This window comes from Chelonoidis abingdonii, chromosome 10 (genome assembly GCF_003597395.2).
Source record: "Chelonoidis abingdonii isolate Lonesome George chromosome 10, CheloAbing_2.0, whole genome shotgun sequence".
Classification (NCBI taxonomy): Eukaryota; Metazoa; Chordata; order Testudines; family Testudinidae; genus Chelonoidis; species Chelonoidis abingdonii.
In genome coordinates, this window is record NC_133778.1 from 33,854,171 (window position 1) to 33,866,262 (window position 12,092).

Sequence of the window (12,092 nt, forward strand, 5' to 3'; positions counted from 1 at the left end):
AAAACTGCAATTTTTTTTTAAACTACATCTGAAGCAGGAAGCCTGCCAAACTATCAGTGAGGCCACTGGACAATTGAGGTGCTAAAGGAGCACTGAGGGAAGATAAAGCCATTGCCAAGGAGCTAAATGAATTCTTTGCATCATTCTTCACTGCAGAGGATGTGAGGGAGATTCTTACAACTGAACCATTCTTTTAGGTGACAAATCTGAGAAACTGTCCCAGATGGAGGTGATGATAAAGGAAATAAGGAAATTTTGGAACAAATTGGTAAATTAAACAGTAATAAGTCACCAGGACCAGATGGTATTCATCTAAAAGCTCTGAAGGAACTCAAATATGAAATTGCAAGACTATTAACTGTAGTCTGTGTGACAAAGTTCCTCCTCTACCTTGGTGGGTGCTGCACTTATTGGCAGATTTGCTCACCTCAGTGATCTTTCCTACAGTCTGGATCAACTCCTCCTGTGTCTGATCAGGAGTTGGGAGGTTTTGGGGGAACCCGGGCCCGCCCTCTACTCTGGGTTCCAGCCTAGGGCCCTGTGGATTGCAGTTGTCTATAGTGCCTCTTGTAACAGCTGTATGACAGCTACAACTCCCTGGGCTACTTCCCCCTGGCCTCCTCCAAACACCTTCTTTATCCTCACCACAGGACCTTCCTCCTGGTGTCTGATAACGCTTGTACTCCTTAGTCCTCCGGCAGCACACCCTCTCACTCTCAGCTCCTTGTGCCTCTTGCTCCTAGCTTCTCACACACACTTCCTCTCCTCTGGCTCCTCCTCACCTGACTGGAGTGAGCTCCTTTTTAAACCCAGGTGCCCTGATTAGCCTGCCTTGATTGGCTGCAGGTGATCTAATCAGCCTGTCTGCCTTAATTAGTTCTAGCAGGTTCCTGATTACTGTAGCACAGCCCCTGCTCTGGTCACTCAGGGAACAGAAAACTACTCATCCAGTGACTGGTATATTTACCCTCTACCAGACTCCTGCACCCCGCTGGCCTGGGTCTGTCACATCTGTAACGTATCATTTAAATCCGCTTCTGTAGAAGATGACTGGATGCCAATTTTTAAAAAAGACTCCAGAGGTGATCCTGGCAATTACAAGCTGGTAAGCATAACTTCAGAGGAACTACAACAGAAGACAAGTGAGGAAACAGGAGACAAGTTCCTGTTATTCCCCCAAAATAGTTGTCAGTCATGTTTCCTTTTCCTTTCCTCCTCAGATGTCTTCTAAGATATTGCCATTAATATCCCAATATGTGTGGTGTTGAAGGTCTGGGCGTGGAAGGACAAATTTAATCCTATTGTAAATTTGCTTTCTGTGAGTGGGTTGATTCAGCACAAATACCACTATAAAGGGATTTGGTTCCTGAAAGGAAAGGATATGTTTTATTGTTCCACAGTAGGGAGATACAAAAACTTAACTGGATTTATTTAATTTCGAAGGAATAATATGGGGAATGTAGAGAAGTCATTGCTACAGGGAGTAAAAATCCACCAATCTGATTGGCCATTTTTTTCTGTCTATTTGTTCTAGAAGGGAGAGAGAGAAACCCAGAATCTGTGTTGCCAGTCAGAAGAGAGCAAATTTACAGGCAGGTGGGGTTAAAATTTTTCATACTCCAAACAATTTTATTTTTTCAGATCTTAATTATTTTCATATGTCACTATTGATACGTTTCATACCTTATGCACATGTAAAGGGACAGGTTACTGCACCAAAGAGCTTACAATTTAAGGACCCAAACCTGCTCCTATTAAAGTGAATGAAAACAGGATTACTTCCCAGACTAGACAAAATATAGACAGATGGCCTTATCAGGCAGTGGTTACTTGTGTGAGTAGTCCCATGATTTCACTGAGATTGCACATGTAAGAATGCTAGGAGCAGGACCAAAAGTTAGGCAAAAGACTATAATAGAACAATAATGTGGTTGGGTTTTTGTATGATGTTAGTGCCAATATTTGTGTTTGTTTTAAAAATAATTTTATTTGTAATGTAAGTTCAACTAAAGAAATAGGAGGTGAGGCATGGAACACACATAGATGAGTAGAAACTAATTTTCTTGTATACTGGTAATTCGTCAGTTAACAATAGCATTTTGACTTAGTCTCAATTTGTAAGGAAAAAATATCTAGCTTTATACAAGTTCTAGTTATCATGTAAACATTTGTATAATCTATAACAGATATACTGAAATAACAAGGTATGACAGTAATGACAAGTAACTATGAATATTTTTAACCATTTAATGTGCACAGGTCAGACTAACCATCTTTCATCTAGCTGGTTTCTGCCTCATCTGCTTTTTAAAAAAATGCAGATAGAAGGGTAATATTATCACTAGTCTATTAACACTGTTTGTGCAATAGCTACAAAGTTTTTTCTCTAAACCAAATAACCTGCTAATAGCGAAGTTTATACAAAAGCTTTTGTAGATATGTTAGTTAATAGGAAATGAAACTAAGCACCATTGTAATAACATTAACCACCTATTTATCTTACTAACAAAAGAATAGTTTTAAATTATTCCTGATTTTTTATTATTTAAAATCCTGTCTGAACTAACTAAAAACATTATTCTGAAGGCAGTTCTACTTTGGCAATATCCAGGGTACTGCAAGGTTTATTAGCTGCCTAACACTCCACCTACAGGAAAACTGGGAAAATTTCATGACAGTTCTATAAATGTTAGTATGGAACAGAGGTCAGCAACCTTTCAGAAGTGGTGTGCGGAGTCTTCATTTATTCACTTTAAGGTTTCACGTGCCAGTAATACGTTTTAATGTTTTTTAGAAGGTCTCTCTCTATAAGTCTATATATTATATAACTAAACTATTGTTCTATTGTAAAATAAGGTTTTCAAAATGCTTAAGAAGCTTCATTTAAAATTAAATTTAAACATTGATCTTACGCCGCCAGCCCCCTCAGCCCACTGCTGGTCTGGGGTTCTGTTCACCTAGGCCGGCAGCGGGCTGAGTGCAGCCCGCGGCTGGGACCGCACCTGGCAAGGGTCCAGCAGCCATAACCCTAGACCAGCTGCGGGCTGTGCGGGGCCGATGGCTCAGCCCGCTGCCACTCAGGGGTCCCATCCGTCAGCTCCTGCCAGCTGGGTTCCCAGATGCCAGTCCCACTCAGCCCGCTGCCGGTCTGGGGTCCCAGCCCTGCCCACATACAGTGGTACCTACCTTCTCCCTGGTTCTGGCCCATTCTCTTCCTCTCTCTAAACTGAGCTGAGGGTGGGAGTGCACTGAGCACAGGGCTGGGAGTGAAGGAGCAGGCTGGGGGTTGGCCAGGAGCTAGAATGAGGGAGGGGGCTCAGGGTTGCAGCAGGAGGTTTGGGTGTGGAGTGCTTACCTGGGCAGCTCCCATTTGGTGCAAGGGGTGCAGGTGGGAATGTGTGTGAGGGGGTGCAGGAGCTCCTGTTTGGTGCTCAGGGGGGTGCATAGGGTGTGGGGGGGCTAGGTATGTGGGGGGGTGCAAGAGTCAGGGCAGAGGCCTGGAGGCATGTGAGGGCGGTGCAGGTGTCAGGCATGGGTTGTGGGGGATGAAGGAGTCAAGCAGAGGACTGGGTGTGTGTGAGGGGAGTACAGGGTTCCAGGAAGGGACCTGGGGTGTGTGTGGGGCACAGGGCTGAGGGCACGGGCCTAGGGGGTGTGTGGCCCTGTCCCAGCTTCTTCTCTGCCTCTGCTGGGAGTAGTGAGCATGCTGACTCCACTCCTCCCCGAGCCCTTCACTCGCAAGGGGGATCAGCTGATCGGCCAGCAGGGAGGGAGGGATGGAGAGGAGGAGGATGGGCAGGAAGCCAGCAGGGTGCAGGAAGAGGCAGGGGAGCTGGCAGGACCAAGCTTCTGCCCCCTACCCCTGTGGGAGGGGGGGGGTGGAGAAGAGCGTGCTGAGCCGGGCAGGATTTTTAATGACACACTGCTGCCTGCTGGGACTCCGGCTGTCTTTGGCATGCATGCCATAGGTTGTCGACGCCTGGTATAGAAATACACATTCATTTGTACATTTAGAACAGTTTTAATTGGGAATGAATAAAAGTTTTGGTAATGTTCACTTGTATTCTTTTTAGAAGTTTAGGTACCTCACTAATAGCAATGTTAATGTCCTTTCAAATAATGGCTTTGGATTTTGTTGGGCGGTAAGGTTATGTGCCATAGTTCACATACATACTGTAATATTAGGTGCTTAGAAAAAACATTGTTTTCTGAAATCTTCAAAGAATCCTCTGTGCTAAGGATTCAGTCTGCATTCATTATAAATTAACAGCTACATACATTCATCTTTAAAACTTAAAACACATTTTTCAAAAGTGTCATACAGTGAATGTGAACGTCTGAAGTGACATAAGAATGTGGCTAGTTAGTACAGTAAAAATCACAATATTTTTATGTATATTTTGTTTTCTCTCCCACCCCCAAACAATAAAAATATTTTAATAATCTTTTCAGAATGGTTGTAGAGAGTTATTTTATATAGAACAGAATACAGGAAAGTAACTGGCATTACCTATGCCTGTAGATACTCAAATTTTTTGCTGGTGGAAAATAATACAAAACATTCCTCAGAAATTTGGATATTTTATTGCTATTTATAATACTAATATTAAATTAGTGTTTTTTCTTCCATATATTTTGAAGCACACCAGAGATTACCTTTTAATTCTAACTTCTGTAGTAATATATTGTATATAGTAATACTATATTTTATATAGTAATATATTTTTAGGAATCTGACTGTGTGTGTATATGAGAGAGAGAGAGATACTCAACCTCTTCGCTACTATATCACACACATGCTTGAGAATGTGATACAGGTAAATAAGTAAATTGCAATGTAACAGGTACCACTGCTCATTATCTTACTCTTTTCTTTATTCACCTTTTCTGGGAAAGGTTAGTATTATAGTGTCAAATCATTTAAAACTGATATATTGTTATAACGTTTAGCTGCAAAGCAAACTGTAAAATAACACATTGGTAGGGCTTGTATAAAATTACACAGTAAGAAACCTATGTACTGAGAGTCAGAGCCAGCGCTAGGCATAAGCAGACTAAACAATTGCTTAGGGCCCCAAGCAGCTCAAGCCCCTTTTAGTTCCATGCCAAGTATGTGTTGGAGGGGGGGAAATATTCCTACTTAGGGCCCCCAGTGGGCTAGCTGAGAGTCTAATACAGCTGAAAACTTGCACTTTTTATTGATTGTCAAGTAAATAAAGTTTGTCAGAGGACTTTAGCTTTTTTCTCCAAGTATTAGCACCAGTTAATCTGTTGCTCTACATTAGCAGTTTTAATCCTATTGGGCTTAGTCTGTGGCTAAGGAACCAGTATTTATACATGTCATGCTGAACTGTCCCACATATTGAAAGGCCAAAACGATTTGCTCACTGTCTTTTTTGTCTTTATCTTCATTGTAGGGATTATCCTTGAACCCTGTGGGCTACTTGAGATATGGGGCTCTGGTAGCTATGAATATGTGGCTTTAAAATAAGACCTGAATGTCGGGGAGCCGTCAGGCACCAAATCTAGGTTTTGCTGCCTGATCCAGTGATTAGTTTGCTCAGATGCACTCTTAGTAAGGTTCACCAAAGAAGCGGTCATGTGATAGTGCTCTAATGAGTTCAGAGGCATGTGGAGTTCCTTTATGAACAGTGATTCACAGCTTTTGGTTCTTGATAGTGATTAGATATTCTTTTCTAGGTACACTGCCTCTTTAAATCTTAAACCACTTCCATAAGGTCAAAAAAGTCAGATGAAACATTTTTGCCTTGGAATTTGCTGGTTTGTTGAAATCTAAATGTTTCATGAACTGCTTCTGACCTGGGCTCCATTCCCTTTTGCAAAGAATTTTGGAATTTTTGATTTTCATTCTGAAATGGAGCAAACTTTCTCTGCCCAGCTCTAGTTTGCATGTGTAGTCTTTAGACAAGCTTCTCTGTGCCGGCCTTGGACCGTATTCTTTCGTTACACCTCCTGTTTAGAGTTGGATCCATTAGGAAAGCATTTCTGTGCCTTGTCCTTGGATTTTTACTGGAAACACCAGATACCTGATCACTTTCCCGGAAGAGCTCAAAATAGATGCCACCTACCTCTGCTGTTTTGCTTTGATTAAGCTTTTAGTATCTTGGAAACTCTCCTCCTAATACATCATTGTGAGAATTGCGACCAGCAGGGTTTGCATATTGTTCCCTGATTTGAACCCGAGAGGGGAAAAGAGAACTGTGTTCTCAAGAGAGGATGTCTGCTCTGAAATTCACTTCCCTCACTGGCTCAACAATAAACAAAATTTCTCATTCTTCAGAGTGTGCTTCATGGTCTTTTTGTTCATCCATATGTTTGACTGACAGAGGTGGCTTGAATGTATTGAGTCATGTGTGCTGTGTGTGTTTTGTGTAAGCTCTTTGTGAGTTGATTTCATTGTAAATGGATGTATATTACGCTAAGAGGCCTCTGAGTACATTTTAACAAATCAAAAGAAAAAGAAATAAAAACAATCTAATTTAGCATGGCAAGCATACCATTTTTATTTTTTCCAGTACTGTCATAAGTTGCCTAAAAGTTGCCATGTTCATTTAAAAAGTTCTGGGGTAGCCCCATTATTAATCATATGGTTACAGAGGACGATTTTTTTTAATCACTGTGAAATAGTAATGATATAATGTTTGAGCCTTTTTTACATCTTCACATCAAAAGCAATGTATTTGCCAACTGTGTTATGTTAGCTGCTTTTATTTTTCACGTACTATAGCTGTTGTTGAGGGGATTTAAATTCCCACTTGAAAGAACAAAGAAGCTGAATGCACCAGTGCCTTAATATTAAGCTTTTTTTTCCTAGGAATACTTCTTTATGAAGCTAATATTGTGAAAAATGCTAGAAAACTGTTTGTTTGTGGTCATGCAACAATATATGCTTCAACAGCAAAATTGTAATTCACTAACTTTGATTTCAAGATAGCATACTGATTCAAATTCTCCCTTGGTATGCTAACCTAGTTTATAGTTACAAGAACTTATTACTGCGGAAATTCATTAGCAATGCTGAATGATAGTTCTCTGCTGATGTTCATTCTGTTATTGTTAACTAATATGAAAAATGTATTGTAATATGTAATTAATGACTGCAAATTACATTGCTTTCTATAGATATTTCAGATTAAATAAATATTGAAGAGTATAAATATTCGGTATACTTATTAGTTCAAAGCTTTCCATTCATGTCAGCAGCATCTGAGTGGTCAATAGAAATATTACAATATAATGTTGGGGTAGATAATACTGGAGGATATGGAATCATTATTTTAGACACCAAAACTAATATTTTTAACAATATCCAGAAACATTGGAGAAAAAGCTTGAACTGTACTAGCACCAGGCCAGACAAGCATGAAAGATTAATGTAATCTTGCATATCCTGATGCACATTCTTACACAAAAAATCCATCTGCAAGTGTCATGTCAGTCAACAGAAATCTTTGATGGGTGGATGCAGCTGGGCTGTCTCTTCTGGCAAAGCTGCCCTGGAAAATGCTAAATGTGGTTATGATGCTTTGTGCCATCTGTAGTATGCCAGTTTATCCTGTCTTCATTGGCATTTTCAGTACTACACAGGGCATCAACAATCACAGAGACAGCAATGTAGAGTGACAGATTCATTTCCTCCAGAGGCTACCAGACTCTGGTGTATACTTGTGCCACCTTGCTCCTTGTGTTATATTCTGTTGTCACTGCTATTTGATTTTATTTCATATTTCTATGTTTAACTCAGATTTTTAGTTAAGCAGCTTGCATATTCTAACATGGTCAATTGAATGTGGTTAGTATTTAGATAATTTACTTCTATCTGATGGTAGGCTTAAACTTTTCCGATATGCCAACTCTGCCATTACAGAAACTTGTATTTTTGACCTATGAACAAATATTGCTCATCCTATGAATTTGAAAACACCAGCTTTAAATTAGAAACTGGCTATGTATCAGATACCACCAAATAATTTCTGTAATAGAGTATGATTTTGACCTTTTATATATAAAGTTGTTAAACTTTCAAGCCTTTTAATGCATTTAATTATCAAAATATAAGCAAATATAAATTCTGACTTATTACTTTATATTCATATGAGAGTGATAAAAATAAGTTGTTTGAAGTTAATTAAAATACTGAAAGTTAAGAACTATTAAAATCTTTTTCATAGTAACTGAATATGAAGGACATGCTCTCTCATTGCTTAAGGAATGTGAACTCCACACATTTGATGGGTAAGTTTGGTATTATTAGTTTTGCTTTTTATTGTGAGGTGTCTAATAATAATCACATAGGACTTGTCTAAACAACCACTTAGTTCACAACAAGCTGGGGTGTAAGTCTACCCTGTACCGTCCTACTGTTCCATGGACCCTGCTGCCATGCACTAAAAGTTCCCTAGAGTGCTTTGAACTACCCTCTTTGAAAGTTCCCAGAGGTACAATTTTAGTTAATTTATAGAATGCTTGCTGGTAAAATTTTAGGTCCTAGCCTGTTTTCAGATACATATTTGGACCAAATAGATTAGTTCTGTTCTAAAATTTGGCGCCTCTAGTGTGATTATTTCTTTTGTTTTAAAAAATTATCTTAGTAATTTTAAATTTCATATTCTTTATTGATTATTGAATATGTAGTAATCCATAACTCTTGCGCAGGCCTAATCCCCCACCTCTCAAATAAACATTAAAGGCTTCTCAGATCATTTTCTCTTAAATGTCAACCTTATATATTTGCAAGAATGACAGAACTGCTATGCTTTAAACTCATAGATTTTTTTCATACAAATGGTTCTTAATGTGAAGATCAATACTTTTCTCTTAAAAGTTAAACTTGAAAAAAAAAATTCCTTAAAACTCCTAAAAAGTGACTCAAATATTAATAGAAATTATATGGACCCAATCCTATCACCTTTGAAGTCAGTAGTACTGTTTTTTGACATGAGCAGGAATAGTGCTATATAGCTTAATCAATGAATTTGGATCAATGGTGAGGATGTGAGGTTCTGCACACAGGAGTTTAGCCTATTATTTAAATGTGTGAGCTTGTATTAATGATATCTGTCTATGCCACTTAAATGAAAGCTGCTTTGAGGTTTTCATTGTAAAACTAGAATTTCCAACATTTTAATCAGAATTGATGCATTATGTAAAATATATAGATAAGCCTCTTCAGGATTTCAATTAAATATTATAATGTTTCGTAGGATGCCCCTCATTGCATGTTTGATCAAATACAATAATGTCTATATTCATTGTAGTGCTATATAGCATGGCAGTCTAACGGCTATTTTTACAGCCTTATTTTGAATTTGTATTTTCTTTTAGCTTTTCCAGTGATCCATACAAGAAGGTTTAAATTATGCCTTGTAAACCTCAATAGTACTTTCAGAACAGTTCTACCTCTCTTCCTTGATATTAGCTTAGAGATATTGCCATTTGCAAAGATAGTATTTATATTTTCGCCTTCTGGTACATTTGCTTCCTAACCCACAAAGGGAGGCCCTTCTAATTCGTGGCTGAGGCATGTTGGTGTGAGGCAACCTATACCTATACAAGACTACACTAGATAGTTCTACCCATAGAAGACTTCCATTTTCTGTCAAATTTTTCCCCTTCATGAGAATTTGTTTTTCTTAATTAATGGAAGGATTTTAAAATGTATGGGAAGACAAAAACCAAAAACGTATGAATTGCTAAACCCTCTAAATTAAAAAAAGTGTTACTAAAATTACTCAAAGATCTATTTTTACATTTTGCAATCTCTTTAACCAAAAATTGGATTAGAAAAGGTAACTTCTGTGGCTTGATGGGAGGGAGGCAGAAACAGGCAGAATGGCAGCCTGTGAAATCATAAGAATTGCCCTCTCTTCCCATGGATCTGTAGCTCAGCAACTATCTTCTCTTCAGTTACATTTTTTTTCCTTCTGTAGATACGTGAAATGTACAGACAGGCAGTTATTGCGGCTGGCTAGCAACTACCACCTTGCATCTACTTCAGCTATGGTGATAGCAGTGCAAAATCTAAATCAAGGCAGCGAAAAGGCACTGTTGTTTCTTGCCAGAGTTCTTTGTGCACTGTGTCAAGGGATCATCTTTTTGCTCACTCTGAATGCCTGCAGCTTCCATCATTAGGAAAGAAAGCAGCAGCCCTTGCTTCACCAGGGCACTCCCCAGCAATTCCTCAACAAAACCTATCCCCAGTACCTAAAGCAAAAGGGAGGCAATGTTCCTAGTGAGAGCAGGGAACTGAAGAAACTGTAGCTAATAACCCTGGGAAACTATAGAGAGAGGATTCTGGACCTTGAGCCAAAAGGAAAACCATCTTGAGGAACCTACTCCCCAAAATTATCTTCTGAGCAAGACAGGGCAGATAGATATATGTTCAAGCAATTGGATTTAGCTTTTGGACATCTAGAGTTAGGTTTGTTTTCAGCCTTGCAAGATGAATGATTCTTTCCCTTTTGGTAGTTGGATTTAGGCTTACATTTAAATCAGCTTTAACCAGTCCATCTCCACCCCAACCTAGGGCTGCTCAATTTCTCACACTAATGCCAAACCTTGGTACTGATATGGTGATTATGCCCTGGTGATGCTACTAGTCCTAGCCTGCTGTACATCCTTAGCTTTGTTTTCTTATATCCAGTCTGAACTATGACAAAAGCATGGAAAATGCATGCAGGTCTTTTCTCCCTAATCAAGAGCTTAAAATGTCATGGATTTCAGAGAAAAATATTTCAAATTAGACAAGCGTCAATGAAAACTGGTAAGAATATTGCACTTAATGACTGTTTGTTCCCATTGGAGGCCTTCACAGACTCCCATAGAGTAGCTCAATAGAATCTAATTCTTGTCTAAACAAAGTGGTTCTTAATGATTTATATTTTTTTTTTTAAATTTTTTCCTTGTCTGTCTGTCCTTAGGCCATGCAGTGTAGTTATGGCCATGTGGAGTCAAGGATATGACCTCTTTCACCTTGTGCTTAGGTTGTGAGTTCCTCCTAGCAGGCTAACCTTCCTGAATGTCCAGAAAGTGCCCAGCAAACAGGAACTGTTACTATAAACAAACAAAAAATACAGGCATGAATTTGCTGAAGTTTATGTGGGGGTGAGAACCCACTTACAGGGTTCACGTTAAAGTGCTTATAGGAGTTCTGGCTTTATATCATCCTATGGAAGATTAAGGCAGTAATGAATGCAACATAAGTCTTCAGAACTTGATATCTTATTTTTTGTTGTTGTATGATCAGACAAACAACCAAGGACTGCCATTAACATGCAGAAAAGAAGTATGTGCCAACCTTTTGTGTCATGGAGATATAATGGTTTTTATGTGGGCAATTTTTAGCCAGAACTTCCTTTCTTGTTTGATGGGGATGAGGTGGATCCTGGTTTAAAAATAAAGACATAAGTAAGAAGAAAAACTATGAGATGAGGAAAAGTGTCAAAGTTGAGAGAATATAACTTCAGTGTTTGTAGGAGGATATATTTGTTTTCCGAAGAGTTTACCATTATAAAACCAGCTGAATTTTTGAATATAGTTGCAAGACTACAAGAGAAGATGCATTCATTCAGAAGTTTAAGTAATGTCCTCTGAACAAACTTTTACATCAATTTTATTCTTAAAAATTTTCCTAACATTGGAGAGTGCTAACGCCCATATTTTTATTATTAAATTATGTTTATCTGTGGAAACTTCTATTAACATTCACATACATTGCTTTGTAAAACTGCTTAATAGCTGTTTAAGAAACAGAAAAAAGACACTAGCCACAGCAGTACTTTTACAGACAAAAGCATTCTCCTCTATAGCCACAGCAGGTGGGAGTTTAATTACCTACTACAGAAACAATGATTAAGTACCTTCATGCAAAGGATTGCTGGTAGTAGGGTTTTATGCCTTAGTATATCCCTCAAGTGTTTGCACAGAGTCAGGATTAGCTCTTTTGAAATGGGTTTTAGCCTTATTTTGTTATATTTCTGGCAATTAATAAATACCGACATACATTTACGCTTGATCCTACAAGGTCCTACTCTGTCCCTCATCCAGCAAAGAACTTAAGCAAGAGCTTAATT

The 12,092-nt window shown here is 38.7% G+C and overlaps 1 protein-coding gene across 3 annotated transcripts in view; it reads left to right on the forward strand.

Moving 5' to 3' along the window:
• The window catches only part of CERKL (CERK like autophagy regulator), a 99,938-nt gene that overhangs the window by 67,995 nt on the left and 19,851 nt on the right, over positions 1 to 12,092 (forward strand). For all 3 annotated transcript variants that reach the window (XM_032783810.2, XM_032783813.2, XM_032783812.2), the window contains exon 4: positions 8,193 to 8,256. In XM_032783810.2, the coding sequence (XP_032639701.1) occupies positions 8,193 to 8,256 (64 nt within the window). The remainder of the gene's footprint in view (positions 1 to 8,192; positions 8,257 to 12,092) is intronic.